At 43.3% G+C, this 17,067-nt stretch overlaps 2 protein-coding genes across 3 annotated transcripts in view; both read right to left on the bottom strand.

Annotated features, from left to right (window-relative positions):
* Positions 1 to 4,562: 4,562 nt before the first annotated feature.
* On the bottom strand, positions 4,563 to 8,893 carry RPS13 (ribosomal protein S13). Its single transcript, XM_058025862.1, has 6 exons — positions 8,805 to 8,893; positions 8,496 to 8,544; positions 6,791 to 6,869; positions 5,747 to 5,916; positions 5,289 to 5,389; positions 4,563 to 4,640 (listed from the first exon to the last, which is right to left on the bottom strand). Exons 1-6 carry the CDS (start codon positions 8,825 to 8,827, stop codon positions 4,607 to 4,609), a joined length of 456 nt encoding a protein of 151 aa, XP_057881845.1. The 5' UTR covers positions 8,828 to 8,893; the 3' UTR covers positions 4,563 to 4,606.
* A 150-nt stretch (positions 8,894 to 9,043) lies between these two features.
* The window catches only part of PIK3C2A (phosphatidylinositol-4-phosphate 3-kinase catalytic subunit type 2 alpha), a 50,287-nt gene continuing 42,263 nt past the window's right edge, over positions 9,044 to 17,067 (bottom strand). For both annotated transcript variants that reach the window (XM_058026393.1, XM_058026394.1), the window contains exons 27-33: positions 16,020 to 16,227; positions 14,135 to 14,259; positions 13,625 to 13,742; positions 13,451 to 13,532; positions 12,929 to 13,038; positions 12,571 to 12,696; positions 9,044 to 12,002 (exon numbers count right to left, since the gene is read on the bottom strand). In XM_058026393.1, the coding sequence (XP_057882376.1) occupies positions 11,820 to 12,002; positions 12,571 to 12,696; positions 12,929 to 13,038; positions 13,451 to 13,532; positions 13,625 to 13,742; positions 14,135 to 14,259; positions 16,020 to 16,227 (952 nt within the window). In that variant the 3' untranslated portion in view covers positions 9,044 to 11,819. The remainder of the gene's footprint in view (positions 12,003 to 12,570; positions 12,697 to 12,928; positions 13,039 to 13,450; positions 13,533 to 13,624; positions 13,743 to 14,134; positions 14,260 to 16,019; positions 16,228 to 17,067) is intronic.

Below are 17,067 nucleotides of genomic sequence, written 5' to 3'. Positions count from 1 at the left end.
CTCGGGATCTGCGGAAATTATTCATCTGCATCAGAAAGAACTTGAAGGAGCAGTAAAAGAGATTGATCCCTGACAGCTGCACTAAACTTGAAAGCCCCTTCCTGGCTCTGAAGAAGGAGAATTCTGACCTGAAAAGGGGTCTTGAGTGAGCAGCCTCAAAAGGAATAAAATATCAGCCTGTAAAACCAGCAGTCACTAGAAAACTCAGGTGATCTTTTAATGTAGGTACACCTCTAGCCTCAGGCACAGCCGACAAAATTACCTGCCACCCAGTATTTCAGCTCAGGGCTAGGGGCTGTGCTTTGCTTCCTTTGCCCCAAACACTGAGGGAGCCTCCAGAAAGGGGCTGCCAGTCCTTCTGTAGCACACTGCACAATGTGTAGGTTAGCCTCACATCCCATTGTCATTATCCTTCCTTATCGATTCAGCTCCAGTTGTGGCTGCATCTGTGCTGGGTAACACAGCTAATAAATCTCAAAGCCAGAGGGAAGCACTCCCACTGATCGGCACCACTGCTCATTACAAAGGTTACACATCCCCAAACAGAGGTAAAAATTATCCTGAAAGCGGACAAGAGAGGGGGGAGAGAAAAAGAGGGAAGCCTCCATGTATCCAACTGCAACTATGTCCAGAAATCCTGGGAAGCAAGAAAAGGACATTCACGGACACACCATTAGCAGCAAGCACTGTGGAGGCATTTCCTGCTGCCAAGATATGTGCTGGCCAAGGAGGGAGGTTACCAGGGCACAGCCACCCATTGTCATGCAAATGTGCCGAGTTATTGAAGGGACTTCCCAGCAACAGCCGCATTTTTTCACGAGCTTGATCCCAGCATTGAAAGGAGAACAAAACAACTGCGTGAACGTGAAGCAGCATTAGCCTAAGCCAGAATCTCCAGCTACCCCAGAGCCCGGCGTGCACAGGACCTGCCTTTGGTGAATTCCAGAGGCTCTACTGCTCTTTATTTAAATGGGGACGGAGAAAGAAACCGGCCCGTGAGCCCCGAGAAACACGTGAGGTGCTTTTTAACTACACTGCGTTTCATGGTCTGTAAGTGACACTGAAAACACCGGGAGAAAGGGACACACACAGCATCACTGCGAAAAAAACCACGGTGCACTTTTCATTCACTCTGCTCTTTGGTATTAACTTGCAAGCAATGATTTTTTTGAGCTGAAAATTAAAATGCACAGTGGCAGAAAATGCAACTGGAAACAAATTGTTTTTAAGAAAAAACAAAGCAGCACATACTTGCAGCTCAACCTTTATAAATCCACATAATTTCCTGCCTTTTCTAATGGTCACTGCTGTAGCTTGACTGCAAAAAGCTTGACTTTTTTTGTCCTTTTTCAGCTAAAGAAATGGTTTCCAGCAGTGGCAATGACTTAACAGCAGAGTAACTGGTGTTCAAGTCTCCTTACTTGAAATAAATTACTAAGGTTTTTTATTTTTTTCATAGAGGAACCTGTAAATAGCAACTGTCAATCAGAAAAAATCAGGGGTAAAAGATGGCTTGTTTGCCTCCACAAGAGAACCAGTCACACACCACTAAAGCCTTCAGAATAAAGAGATACCTAGCACTAAGAGAGTCCTCTGGCCATGACTGAATCAAAGCTTTCCCTTAAATCCCTGTCAAGGTTAATCCTTTTCATACTTAACAGTCACCTTTGAAATGCTTTCCTAGAAATAGAGGTAGAAACTGCACATGGCATGTATTGATTCAACCAAAGACCTTTCTGGACTTACCATTCCAGGCTGGAGTGAAGAAAACACGAAGGTGTGTTCATACATTTGAGCACTGCCCTAGCTGACCCAAATCAGGGTGGGCTAAACTCAGGTTACCTAAAGGAAAGGAAGAAAATTGCCTTGACTGATTTGCAAGAAAGGGAGCTGCTCCTCTGGAAGTGACAGAGGCTGAGAGCTCCTTTCTGATGTGTGCTCCAGCAAAAAGCAGGAAAAGCTCACACTGGGATAGGGGAAAAAAAATAATCATTGTTCAGATTTGTACTTGCTGGGAGAGCAAAAATTGCCACTGGAAAAAAAGCAATGCTGGAAATTTGTACATTGCTGCTGGGAATAAGGCAAACCAGTATATTCTGAGGGTTAAATCAAGGCAAGGGAATCCATAAAGACACGTGACAGTGACAGGAGAAAGCAAGAGAGCTGTGGGACCCAAAACCTGAGAACACCCATACTGCTCAGGAAGAGGGAAGCCAGTTTGTGCTAGCCCTTAAAAAAATCCATTTTGAGCAACTATATGCATGTCTGGGTTTATCCCCATTACCGCATCTCTCCAGACAAGAGAAGTTACTGTACCTGTACACAGTGGCAGACCCCACTAACTCTCCTGGGCAGCTGGATCACCAGTCCTGAGCTGTCTGGGGCAGTCCTGGTGCTCAGAACAGTCAGCAGACACCTGAGAGTTTCACAGCCCAACAGCACAAATGATGAACTCACCTGGTGCTTCCCTTCTCCTCCTGGAGCACATCCCTCTGACACATCGCTGATTTTCACAGGTTCCAGGCGGGATTTACCCCTGCCAGAGCTTGGCCCCACTGCTCCCACAGCAGCTGCTGAGCAGACAGCCCTGGGGCAAGTGACCCAAGTCCTGCTGTGGCTATGGCAATCCAAAGGGTAAGGGATGGACAATCCCTGGGCTGCAGCAACAGCACCAGCAGGTCAAGGCAGGTGATTCTACCCCTCTGCTCTACTCCAGTGACACCCCACCGGGAGCACTGCATCCAGCCCTGGGATCTCCAAGGTTAAATGAACATGGAACTATTGGAGCAGATCCAGAGGCCATGAAGCTGGTAAAGAGGACTGGAGCAGATCCCCTACGAAGACATGATGGGAGAGTTGGGGTTTTTCAGTCTGGAGAAGAGGCTGTGCGCAAACCTCACAGCAGCTTTCCAGTACTGAAGGGGACTCCAGGGAAGCTGGAAAGGGATACTTTGTCAGGAGCTGGGTCCAAAGACACGGGGGGGGGGGATTTTAGGTTAGGTATTAGGAACAAATTCTTTGCTGTGAGAGTGGTGAGGCATTAGAACAGCCTCCCCAGGGAGGTTTTGGCTGCCCCATTCCTGGAAGTGTTCAAGATCAGATTGGATGGGGCTCTGAGTTGTCCCTGCCCAAGGCAGGGGGTTAGAACTGGGTAATCTTTAATGTCCCTTTCGATACAGGCCATGCTGATTTTATGATTAATCCTACTGAGCACAATTTACCTAAAACAGCATGTATGATTTATAGGAAGTACAGGATCTTTAGCAATATAAGCAGCAGAACCCTGAACATACCAGTACAATTGCAACACCATTACCATTCCTCAACAAGAGATTTGGTGCACGCCTCTTCTTCCATGCTCAGGAAAGCACCTTGAGCTGCAGGAGCAGCTGGCAGCTCGGAAATCCCGGCTGTTCCCGGGCCGGGAGCGGCCCCGCAGGCGGCGCTGCTCGGCCCGCGGAGCTGCAGCGCTCCCGGATCCGGGCGCCCCCGCGCGGCCGCGTCCCGCACCTGCACACAGCGCTCGGCACGGAGCGAGGGGAACGCGTCCGGGCTGCTCCCACGGAGGAGAAACTCAGACACAGACAGCACTTCGGGGGGCGGCGGGAATGCTGCACCTGCCTCCCGATCACAGGTCTGTAATTAGCTGCGCCATTTGCCAGCGGAATCCCGTTTTTCTGTGAAATCCAGGTCCTGCTAGTTATGATCTAGGAAGTAGCTACTGCACTGTACAAAAATGACATGGCTCGGATCAATTTACTCAACTTCTCAAGGTGATGAAAGTCAAGTAATCCACCCACACTTAAAAGCAAGTCATAACAACTCAGAGTAAATCAATTTATAATATTCTCCTAGAAAACGAGAAATGTTTTTCTCTATGTTTTCTATGTTTCTTCAGCAGAATTACTTCAGGTAAAGCTATCAGAAATCTGGAGACACAACATTGGCAACAATGACCATCCAACAGCTCCTGCTCTTAGGGTTTAGGGAAAACTATTTCAGTAAAGACACAACATCTGAGAGCAGCTAAAACTGCTGTCCACAATTACCCAAATCTCAAAGATTACTCTTAAAATTACTTACAAATGACAGCAAGTTACTGCCACGGAACTGGCTGAAGTCTGCTTAAGCTCTCTGCACAAGCAACAGCTCCATATGACCTGTGATTAATTAATTAACCTCTCCTGTTTTGTTTTAACCCCTCACCTGCATAACCCCTCCTGCAATTTCTGTATTTCTGCATCTTCCTTTTGTCACTGCTTTCTCCCCAGTTCTGCAGGACACAAGAGGAACAGCCCCAGATGAGTAAAACACATCTGCAGTGAATGAACAGGACACTTCACTAACTTGAGGCTCTCAGGTAATAAAATCCAAACCAGTTTAAGCACAGACACCAACATCCAGCTGGTGTAGCATGCAATAAGCACGACCCAGATCTGGTACTGCAGGACAGCAATAGGGAAACCACAGCCTGCTCCACCTGGAAAACACCCTGTTCACGTGCAGCTTCCTAAAACAAGCAGGAGCCTCTAACACACCAAGCACTTAGAGACAACAAAAACTCAGGTAATGAAAATTTATTCTTTCAGTTAGTCACAGCCAGCTCTTATGCGACCAGGGCAGAAGCTGTCGATGATTCACTAAAAAGAGAGGAGAGAAAAAAGAGAAATATGAATTGCAGAGGCAGTTTTTCAAACTAGTTATCAAAAACAACACTTCAGTTAAAAGTTTTAACTATCAGTTAACTATTACCAGCAGCTAAATCACTTTGAAAAAATTTTTATGGCCTAAGACTTCACTCTTCCTTTTACAATAAAAATCCTAGGGTGACAGCACAAACCTATATATTTAAAGACTGGGCTAGCTGCACTTCAGTCTCCTTGGAGGCTAATCCTAACATCTCTGGGAATTCTATGGTGGTTACCTCTTCTAGAGAAAAGGTAAAGTTTTGTCACAGCTACTAAGCCATTTCTCACTAAGCTTTGAAAGTGACACAAATTATAGAAGTACCTGAGAACCAAGATAGCAATTTAAAGTGTCTTAAAAATCACCTGGTAGTGACTTCATTTGTTAGGACCATGATTTTTATCCAGGAATTACACCAGTCATTTAACCCAGGTGTTTCATGGATTTTTCAGTTATTATTTATGAAAGTACTTGTTCTCTGCTGCCTGGTGTGTGATACACACCTATCACAATGCGCTCCTCACCCTCTGAGTAACAGCCCCAGCACAGTTTACAAGACCCTGCAGTCCTCAGTGGCAAGAGGAATGCAGGAGAAGACTTACTACTTCCAGTTGGGTGGCAGCACTCTCTTGGTTTTGTAGTAGCGAGCCAGCCTGTGGATCCTGCTCTCGATCAGAATCAGGCGGAACTTGGCATCCTTGTCCTGGGAAACAAAGTTACATTGCAACCCCAACACCACAACCACTTGGACTTCTCAGAACACAACTCAGATGAGCTTCAGTAAAGCAAATAATCCACAGCTATTGCTGAAAACATCACATTTCTGTTACTAAAGCTTCAGTAAAATCAGAGCAGGACCAGAAACATATGGTTTAAAAACTGCTTTTAAAATCCTTTTCAAAGACCATTTTTCTTGCTCAAAATACCTCCCCAGCCTTAGGAGTTTACTCAAAGGGGGGTTAACATCACACAAGGAGTCTTTGCTTTGTCAAGCTGCAGACAAACTCCTGTGTAATTTAAAATCACAGTTACTAAGTTATCCAACTGAAGGAGCACTCACCTTTCTGTTTCTCTCAAGATGCTTTCGAACAGCAACTGCTTTCTTGATCAGGTGATAAAGATCCTCTGGGAGGTCTGGGGCCAGGCCCTTGGATTTCAGGATTCTCAGAATCTTGTTGCCAGTAACAAAGCGAACCTGGGCAACACCGTGGGAATCCCTCAGGATCACACCTGAAACAAACACGTACATCTTACACTGAAAAGAAGAAACATACACCAACAATCTTGTGAAACTGACCTTACAGTTACAAACTATCCAAAACAAGATCTTCTCCAAGTTAAAACCTTTCCAGTGGCAACTGAAGAAATGGCAAACAATGAGTGAGCAAAATACAACTTAGAGAAGCTGAAACACTTTATCTGGGAGCACTTAAAAGACAACTGACTGTCCCATCCCGCTTGGGTAGGTGAGGTGTTCGTCTTTGCCAATACTATGGGAAAGTTTTCAACAGGACTCATTAAAGCAACATATTAAATCATTCTATGGATCCCTCTAGAAGGAATTAATATTGCTTTCAGGATTACAATAATAGACATTTATTTACACAGCACCTACTTACACTGCACACACAGCTCATGGCCTGTGTCATGCAAACACTTCAGCTCTGGAAGGGTTCAAACCCCAGAACCAGTCCATGGTGCAGCTGCAGTGCCTGGCTCAGTAAGCCCCACAGGGCTCCTGGTATTGGAAAATTTCCTGCAGGAAACTGGGCACACCAAGCTTCCTATAACACCTATTGGTGGCCATTCCTAAGGACAGGCCATAAGATGAAACAGATGCTTCAAGTCTTCCACTTGGAAAAAAAGCAAAAACAACCCACTGCTTCCTGCTTCAGCAAATATGCTCCCCTGCAAGAACACACACATGTCCCAGTGGCAGGGTATTATCCCAGGACTCTCACTGGTACCCACAGTGAAGGGAGGCACACCAGAAGAGCTGTGTTCTCTTAGGACCTTATTTACTGTAGGTTGAAGGAACAATTACAATATTACAGTCAGAAAAATGTGGGTTTGTCCCCATTCAGGAGTGGTTTATAATCCTTACCAATCTGGGAGGGAGTCAGGCCCTTTTTAGCCAACTTGTAGATCTGTTCCTTTACATCATCAGACGTAAGTTTCAGCCACTAAAGAAAATTAGAAAAAAAAGCCAAACTGTTTAACAACTGCTTAATACAGAGGCAAGCTACAGGAAAACTTTTAATAAATAATAAAAACTAAAATAATCTTTTAAGAAATAGATGCTTTCTAATGCTTAAAAAATAATCAAGAGCTGAAACTGCACCTTTAATGATACAAAAATTCTTAGCATATAATAAACCTACAGTGCTAGTGAAATGTCATGAGGGAAGGCAGAGGTAAAGATGAGTCTCCATTTAAAAAAATCCATAAAGCCTCCAACCAGCTGCTTTATCATAATTTCACTTCAATTGCCACACCAGAAGCACAATCCAATGTTACAGACAAAAAACATCACTGTCCTTGGGAAGGAATTTTTCACCTAGGTCCTTTGACAAATACAAAACTGAGAACCCTTTAGCCACCTCTCAGTAAAGTAACTACAGAGAGAAGTGAAAAATCAGACTTAAAGAACACTAATTAATTAAAGGAACCTAGCAAGATAGGACTGTGCCTTTTCTATTAATTTTAAGTAAAACAGTACAGATAAAGCCACTGCTTCCATTATTATTAATGAGGAAACAACATCAACAAGTCACGTTATCCTGACTTGCTATGAGCTACAGAAGTTCTTGGTTTATTTTGTACTTTTTATTACTATCACAGTATGAAATAGAAAAGCACAGCAAAAATAAACATGGAAGTGCTCTAAAGATCACCATTTAAGACAGAATTTAAATAAAACTAAGCAAAAAATCCCCACAGAATTTTTAAAAAATCAATATAGCATTTGTTCATCCTAATTGTTATTGAACTGTTTAACCATCAGTAGGACTTCAAGCAGCTTCATATTATCTTATTTTTAATTGTTATCTACTTAATTACAGATTTCGTGTTTATGTTCCCATTTCACTGTTTCTTAGTCCATGCTTTTCCACATGGACCACAAGTTGTTCTTTCTGCCAACAAAGAGATCCTCCAAGAAATGATCTTGCAAAGGAGGACAGAGAAAGCCTTTTTAAGTGGAAGTACCTTTGAAAGAACTAAGAGCACACCAGAACTACCTCTTTTAATCCCCTGACCAACAAATTGGTTGTAAGTATTCCTGAAGGCAATCGATTTATTACACAACTGCAAACTCGAATATGAAAACGATTTAATGTCCAGGAATTACCAGCCTACAGATTCGAAGTATCTGAAGAAATACTTAAATAGAAGATGAAAAGAGACTTCTTTGCCAAACGAACAATCTGGCTAGAAAAACACACTTGTTTCCTCATTATACCAAGGATCATCTCAGAACCACGGAATTTTCAGGGCTGAGGGACTTCTGGAGATCATCAAATCCCACCCCTCTCCAGCGCAGGGTCATCTACAGCAGATTACACAGGATTGCATCCAGGTTGGGTTTGAATGCCTCCACAGAGAGAGATCTCTGTAGGAAGCCTGCTCCATCTCATGCCAAGGAAGCATTTACACGGGCCACAATTTTAAAGTGATGACGCCAAACACCACAGATCTCGTTTTCCTTCCCTCCGCGGGCACTGCGAGCTGCGCTGTGGGTCCCGGAGCGCGCACGGGGCGGGAAAGGCCCTGGGGAAGGCCCTGAGGAAGGCTCTGGGGATGGTACTCACCGTGGGCACGCTGCGCCGGTAGGGCAAGGCGGACTGGGACAGGCCCTTTCTGCGGGAGGAAGCACATCACACACTCAGCGCCCGAGCTCAGGGACTCGGCCCCGCGGCCCGAGCCTTCCCCGGCCCGAGCCTTCCTCGCCCCGCCGCCATGTCCGCACGGCCGCCCGCCTCCCGCGCCATCTGCACACGCGCCGGAGCGCTCCCGCAGCACCCTTCCCGCCCCGGCCCGGCTCGCGGTGCTCCCCCGGCCCCCCAGAGCAGCCCCGCGGCGCTCCCCGGGCGCGGCCCCGGCCCGGCCCTGCGGCTCACCCCGGAGCGTGCATGCGACCCATGATGGCGGCAGAGCGGAGCGAGCAGAAGGAGCGGCCCCGCCCGCGCGCTTCCGCAGGAAGCGTCTGTCCCGGCCCAGCCCCGCCCCCTGCCCGCGGCAGCCAATCAGCGGCGCCCGGAGCGCGCCCCCTCAGCCGTCCCGCCCAGAGCCCTCTCGCTCCGCCCCGTACCCACACAGAGCCGGCCACGCGCTGGGTTTATTCCAGAATAGTGTTTAATGTACGTACAGGAGAGTTACGGAGTCACAGCGAACGCGCCCCACGCGGGGCCATATTGTACATCTTTATTATAGTTTAATGAAAGTATTTGGTTCTCAGAGATACACAGACGGAGGGAGGCGCCCTGCTCTCGCTGCCCCCTCAGGGAGCGCCCGGCGAGGGGGACACGGCGGACCCCGGGGCAGCCCCGGCCTTAAGGCGGGTGACGGGGGTTCTACACAACCCTACAGTTGTAAAAATAGAGAAAGAGCGTTTACCAAAGATCGCACATGCGTCCAGAGACAGGCAGCTGTCGTACAAAGGCAGTAATAAAAAGTTCAGTGCAAAGTTGGAGGTTAGTAGAGGAAGAGGTCCTAGCGCAAGCTGCTGCTCTCGGATACCAACACAAGGTCTGGAGGGACAATTACACTTCTGGCTGCAGGTCAAACGGTGCATAAAAGATGTCTTTTTTCTTTTCATTAAACAAGATATAAAAAGCTGTTAAAACTACATCTTCAAGCTACTTAGCATACTGTTATATTCCATCCCAATCAAATATTTCCCTCTTTCACATCTGTCTTGGTTTTTCTATGTAGCACGGTAAAATTCTTATTGCAACAATCAGGTTTTTTGTAATTGAGAATAGTGCAAAGAGGTGCAAACTTGGTGCTGGTCCTCTACACGTGAGGAGAGGCCAAGGCCAGATCCCATAGACAACATAAAATCCATGACCATAAAAAGCTCCAGCCAGTGACGATTTTGAAAAGGAAGGGAAAGGCACAAAATGAGTTAAGCTATGAAGAAGACTAAATCAGAAGTCAGGACATGTTCTAACAGTAATACAGTACTATAATTTTTTTTGTTGTTTTCAGTCCAGACAACTGTTAAAACTGCAAATAACTTTTAAATGATTTTAGTGTAATTGTATTTTGTGCTGTAAGACACTGTGCTTTAATAGTAAACTGCAAAAAAGGCAGTCCATATTGCTTTCATTTTATTTCACAATGGAACGTTTCACAAAAACAGTAGTCTACTTTCCTGTGTTTAAGTGACTTGTGATTCTAATGATGGAATGGAGTAAGTCTCAAAAGCATCAAGTGAGCAGGAAATATATCTAGTTAGTTATATAGTTTATTATTTACAGGCTATATACTAAATGAAAAATATGCAGAGGATGCCTACTACAACTGGGATTTGTTAGCGCCCGTTAGTATTGGCCCAGTTTCTAACATTCAAGGTATCATTAGCTTTTGAACCGCAATAATTCCTATGAAATTGGACCGTGAATCATTTAGGCACCAGGAGATTCAAGTTTACTTCTCTCTTCTGAACTGAAGGGAGATTGGTCAGTAGCAGGGGAAGGAAAACTGGACTATAAAATAGGTTTTTAGTGTTAGATAGATAGAAGGCTTTCCCTGTATGGTGTCCTCATTCATAGTTGCATATTTCACTTTAAAAGTTTGTTTCACAATTTTGTACTAAAGAAGTGTGCAACTTTAGAGCTTTCTTTACACAGAACATGAACATCCTAAATCCCAAATAAGGTGAACAAAAAAGGTGACACCTGTAGTGCAGAAAGGCCTAATTAAGTAACCAGTGGTATTAATGGGACATAGTGACATTTGCACTCCACTGTCACAATATATTCAAATCTTGGAATGAAGTATTTTAGTTCTTACTGGGAGTGAGAAACTGTATTGCTGTGAACTGCTAAAGGAAAAAAAAACCCAGCCAAGTTCCTCTCTCAAAGCTGTTAATAGGAACTAATTTCTGGCCTGCAATTCAGCCAGCAGTGGTGCTTTTCAATTAGAGGCCACCCTTTCCCTGGAAGCACAGATGCAAATGCCACTTTGGATTAGTGTTTGAATCTGTTCCACACTTAATCACTGCAGTATTGAAAAGTTCTAGAAATTACAACAAAAATCCCCACCGAGAAGCTGGGTACATTTCCTACAGTACCACATTCAGCCAGTCTTCATTCAATTTTTGGAGACCCTGGGTAGAAGATGGAGTAGAAAAAACTTATTTAAGTTGAACAAATTGTGAAGATTAGTATAAGTGATGCTATTTGTAAATAACACATCTGGGAAAAGGCTTCCAGTAGGACCTGCAAGGTGTCAAATATGAGAATGTTCCCCCTGTATAAGGAGCTCAAAGTTTATATGTATACATATTTAAATACCAGAAATGAGGTAAAAGAGAAGCATTTGAATTATAAGGCACCATTATTTACAACTTCCACTATTGGCACTCACTCCAATAAGTCTCAGAGAAGCATTAATCTGGAATTAAATGTTTTTAAGGAATTTTTCCAGCCCTTCAACCTTCATTTCTACAGGTGTGTGTGCAGACACCAAAAGTTTACCTGTTGCTGTTTCTGTGATGTCTCATTAGTGGTGGGAATGTAATCCTAAAATATGCAACTTCTTTGATGTTCTCCAGCATCGTGTCGTGGATGACACAACAAATTAAAAGCAAAAATGCACTGCATCCTCAGGCCTAATGACTGAGTTATGGTTCAACCAACCAGCATGGTCAAACTGCTCATCTCACCTTCACTGATGGATTAAAAACCCCTTCCTTCACCCACAACTCTCAAATGCTTCCAAACGATGCTTTGATAACATCACATGGGTACAAACCAGTTTTTTTGCAATCCTCCAAATTAGGCTACCTGAACATTGGTCCAATATATCTGTTGAAATGGAGAGTCTCTTGCTTTCAGATGTACAGGTTATCTTCAAGTAGGAAGATGCACAAAGCACAGGTGACCACAAGTGTTGTGGTGCGACTGAGTTCACAGGTAGGGCACAGCAGTCAGTCGATACCAGCTCACAGTCTCCTTGCTCAAGTTGAAGTCCTTCAGTGGGAGTGTAATTCCACCCAGGAAGAAGTTCTCACGTAACGATTCTGCACTCAGCACACTTAACTGCAGCTCCCTCTGCTTCAGAGTCTCCATGCTGTATCCGCTGTACACCAGCTGCGAGGTGAAGGCAAGAATTTTCTGGTTAGACAAAAGAAATTACCCAGACTGCCCTTTCTTCTGCCTGCCCAGGCATTGACAGATGTCTGAACTACACACTATGCCCATTCAGCACATCCCTGTCTCACATAATGGGCTGAAGGACATCCCTGGTTTATTTTATACTCCCAATGTTAAGTATTTAAAATGACTGAAGTACTGTTTACACACTGAGACTTCTGAATTCATTTTTCTCCACATCGTGAGTCAGTGAATCCAGGGCAAGGGGGAGTTTTAGTTTAAGATTCCTTACCTTTTCCACATCACTCCTCAGAGTCAGTCTGAGAAATTCCTGCTTCCTTGTAATAGCACACTAACCCACTAAGATGTTTTAAAAGATCTTTATAAGATCTTCTGCTTTATATTTAATCAGGGCACAAAGTTTTTGGAAACCATTTCTTTTCCATTTACACATATTCACTTTTTTTTAGACTATTTTTAGTCTAAAGCAGTAATATTTTAATTACTGTTTAGAATAAGAGATTATAGTAAGCTAGAGGAAGTTGTCACATGAATTTTAACTTGCCATTTCATTGAAAGTTGGGTTTCTCGTCTTCCGCGAGATTTTGGTTTTGCGTTTGGATGTTTTGTGCGTGTCTGGAAGTAAATAGGTTTTCACATAGGGATTTGGATCTGCACCATCCTCTGTAACCTACAGCCAAAGAAACAAGACAAGTTAGAAAACTAATTAGGGGCTAACTGCATATTTATTTTCAAGTGTGCAGACTTCGCAATCAAGCTAATCAAAAGCAGCAGTTAATTAAGCAGGCAGTTGGAAAATTTAGAAGAAAAGAGAGAGTTTCACCATTCCTGCATCCATCTAAGTCAAGATGGTAATTGAGAAAATGGAAAGTTTTTGGCAGTGAGTGCATATCTCCACTTACCAGGTCTTTGATGTGCATCACCATGACAAATAGAGTGCTATTTCTATAGGATATGGATAGCTTCACTTCTCCTCCCACTTTGCCTGAGGTAGGACTTGATGGACTTGTATCTGAAATAACAATTATTTCTTCTGTGATATTTTCATCACTACTACACTGACTTATCACATATGGGAAAAAATACAAGTCTTAGACCAAGTTCAATTTTTGATTTAATTTCTAGCTCTCTAACAGGTGAAAGGCTACAGGCTTTAAGGGTTTTTGCATTCTCTTGCAAGAACCAACCTGGAGGTTTGGAGTGAAAAATCTGAATAATTCAGGTAAGCCATAAACAAGCCCAAGTCATCACACACATCATGGCAATTTTTGGTATGCATGTCCTTGAAATTGTATGTAGGCACATTTGGAAAGATAGTGATGCAGTTTTCAATGAGAGAAAACTCCAGTTAAGTAAAAAACATTCCAAAGATTCACACTGTAAATGTGTCAAACTATATAATTCAATTTATAAACATCCCTTACCTGCAGGTCTGGCTATTCCATCTATTCCTTCCACTTTGTCATCACGAAGTAATGGATGGAAAAAAGTATAAACAAGATCACACTAAATTTGGAAGAAACATTACATGTTAGTTTAAGTGTTAAAAAGCACCAAAACTTGAAAATTTGCATTTGATTTCAATTACATATACTCACTTCTGCCACCTCTGGAGAACTGTTCATCAGGCTCTGTATGTAGCTGTTGAGCTCCACTTTTCTTTTGGCTGCTACATCTTTGATATGTGTTCTTCCCAGAACCATCTTATTAGGAAAGCTACATGAGAAGAACAACACAGTTTTCAGTTACTTTATCAGAAGTAGGTACAGTGGGATTCCATTGTCATTTCCATCCTTAAGTGATGACACCTGGAGTTTTCTTGCCAATCCAGAGTGGAAACACAGCATGGGTTATGACACTCCAGAAAGGCAAGGAAATATTTATAGGTAAGTATTACATGTGATATGACAACAGACCACAACACTGAGATGCTCCTCTGGATCTCCACCTTAAATCTGAGAGACAACTGCTTTCTCCCTTAATTGCCAACTTTGAGGTCTAGTTTGCCCCTCAGCAGTTTTGTCTCCATTTCAAGCTATTTCTTGCTCCACCCAGCTGGGAGCAGTTTTGTTGCTTTGGTAATAGTGATGAGTGAGTTAGGAACATACCCTGGTAACTTCCAAAGAGGAAAGAGAATGCCAAGTTTGTTGTGGAGCTCCTGGAACTCATCAAATGTTCGGAAGACAAATGTTGGCTCAACTTGCCCTTCTCTCAAAACTCTCACTACATAGATCTGCCCAAAACACAAAAATAAACATATTTGATATAAAAATATTGTAAAATTACTTAACAATATAATTTTCTTCACAATCAACTCTTTCTCCTATAGTAACCCTTCTCCTGAATACATATCCCATTATTATATCCCTTATTCCAACACTGGCATTTCATAGTAGAATTATAAGTAGCCCATCATGCAAAGTAACATCACATGGTCTTCCCACAAGGTAGATCCACAGCTGAAGGGTGATGATGAAGGTAGGTAAGGCTGAACTGTGCACACTCTCCCTTTGAAGCCTCATTGGAAGTCCATACCAGGTGTACAAAATGTTAACACTGGCACAGGATTACATTAAGACGGGTATCTGTGGGGCCAGAACCACCACAGAACCTTTCAGGTGTATTTTTTTCAATTTAATTCCCTCCTGATTCTAAAGGATTCCACTTTTAAAGTGATCATTTGGCAGGAGGACGCAAGTGCACTGCATTATACAAAAATAATTTTTCCAAGTATTGTGAGTACAGTCACAGGATACATTCACATTATTCAAGGGAAATGAAGTTTGAGAGCTGCACAGAAAATTCAGTTCAGTGTCCTCATTTATGGGCAGAGGAGTTACACTTTTAACATATAATTTAAAATCTATAAAGAATCTAGACCATCCTAACAGTTTCCTGGAAGAGGTGAGGCTGTTTTGGCTTAGACCAGGATACTCAAATTCATTTATTATACAGTGATTCAGAACAAAGCTCTGCAGCATTAGTCAGATTTGCTCTGCTATTCCTTGCTGGTGTCTTACCAGATAAAGACACTTACAGCAAACATAGTTTGGAAAGAGATGTACATTTACATCTATCAATATAGCTCATGTTATAAAAACATTCTGGACAATGTAACTTGAGCTGATTACTCCAGCCCAGCAAATAGCAGTAGAGAAATAAAACAACTAAAAAAATTTGAAGAAAGTTTCACATCTGCATAGGAATACAAACATTAAGTCTCAAAGTGTAACCCAAGTCTACTAAAATTCTGAGGGCAAATCTCAATGGTTGGTGTATCTAGTAAGACTAAAGAGTGTAAGTGCATTATTAGTGAAAACAATGCTCTAACTCAGGAGAAACAAATCAAACTTTAATGGAAGGTCAGACCAAAACCAGAGTTTTGTCTGATTTTACAACTCCTACTCAGGAAGGAGCCATTTTACAGAAGGCAGCTACAAAAAGCCCATCAACATGACTCAACTTGCTGTGTTTTAAAATAATCTCCACCAACACTACTTCTGCCCTTTCTACTTCCTTCTAGATGCTTTTCAAGAGGTTTTTTCATTTTGCAATATATTATGGGATGCTAGAAATGCCAGTCTGTACTCTAGCAGTGCTGCTGCTGGCCAGCAGCTCAGCACCCACACAGCTGCTTGCTCACTCCCTCCCCCTCACCAGTGGGACAGTGGGGACAGCAAAAGCAAGAGTGAGAAGATCCGTGGGCTGAGATAAAGACACTTCTGAGGAGGGAAGATGATGCAAGACAATTGCCACAGCCCACAGGCAGACCCATGCTCAGCCAGTTCCCAAACAGCCACCGTGGAAAACAACCCTCTCCCATCTCCTGCTTTCTTCCTCTACAGCCACCTTTTATTCCTGACAGTGACATTATACGCTGTGGAACATCCCTCTGGCTGGTTTTGGTCAGCTGTCCCTGTTCCTTCCCTGTGTCTTGTTGGCAGAAAACACCCCATTATCCTCCCTGAATGGAAACAGCTCCCAGGTACTTACATAGTGTTTGTCTGGGTTGTATCTCTTCTGATAGGTGAACACAGACACTTGTTTGATTCGGCCATCTTGTTTGAGAGAATAGGTTTTAGCAGAGAACGACAGGATGGGCTCATCATTAGAGGGCAGACCTGAGAAACGCAGCTGAGCCAAGTTGTGAATGAAGAAATTGAACTTTGTGGCAACACTCCCCAGACTGGATTCAATCAGCCTAGAAAAAGGAAACATCAAAACACACAAAAGTGGTTCTGTCAATGCATCAGACTCAAGCTGAAGAAAAACAAGCCCTATTTCTTACTGACAAAGAAAAGGTTTTTGAGTGATCATTGGGATATATAAATAGTATCATACCAACATTTAATAGAAGACTCAGTATCCAAATTTGGAATAGGTTTTTAGTGAAGATGTGAAGGCTTTCCAGACACGCATCCAACTCTGGAGCCCTGGCAAGACATGGACCTGCTGGAGCAGATCCAGAGGAGGGCCACAGAAATTATCAGCAGGATGAGCACCTCTCCTGTGAGAACAGTCTGAGAGAATGGGGATTGCTCAGACTAGAGAAGGCTCTGGGGAGATCTTATTATGGCCTTTCATCAGGAGCCCATTTCTACTTAAAGGGAACTTATACAAAGGATGGGGACAAACTTTTTAGCAGCACCTTCTGTAAGAGGACAAGGGAAAAATTTTCTTTCTTACATCTAATCTGAATCTGTCCTCCTGTGTATGAGGACAGATTCAGATTAGATATAAGAAAGAAAATTTTTTTACAGTAAGAGTGGTGGAACACCAGAACAGGTTGCCCAGAGATGTTGTAGATGCCAGGACACATTTCTGAGAAAGTTCATCTAGTTGTGGATGTCCCTGCTCTGTGCAGGAGGACTGGTCTTAGATGGCCTTTAGAGGTCCCTTCCTGCCTAAACTTTTCTCTGATTCTAAGTTGCATGCACACCACTGCAGTTTCCTCTGTGTATCAGTACAGTAACACTTTTATAATGCATTGCAACATCTCAGTTACACCGTATGCACTCCTCCACTTACACTGGATCATCAT

This window comes from Melospiza georgiana, chromosome 6 (assembly GCF_028018845.1).
Source record: "Melospiza georgiana isolate bMelGeo1 chromosome 6, bMelGeo1.pri, whole genome shotgun sequence".
Classification (NCBI taxonomy): domain Eukaryota; kingdom Metazoa; phylum Chordata; class Aves; order Passeriformes; family Passerellidae; genus Melospiza; species Melospiza georgiana.
The sequence above is the reverse complement of the archived record's forward strand: the minus strand, read 5'-3'. Positions and strand labels throughout refer to the sequence as shown.

Excerpts from the sequence above, each read along its gene's own strand:
- RPS13 (XM_058025862.1), bottom strand. The coding sequence starts at position 8,827 with ATGGGTCGCATGCACGCTCCGGG. Across the intron at positions 8,545-8,804 it reads GGTCGCATGCACGCTCCGGG|AAAGGGCCTGTCCCAGTCCG; the intron begins GTGAGCCGCAGG and ends TTCCTCCCGCAG. Across the intron at positions 5,390-5,746 it reads ATCTTGAGAGAAACAGAAAG|GACAAGGATGCCAAGTTCCG; the intron begins GTGAGTGCTCCT and ends TTTGTTTCCCAG.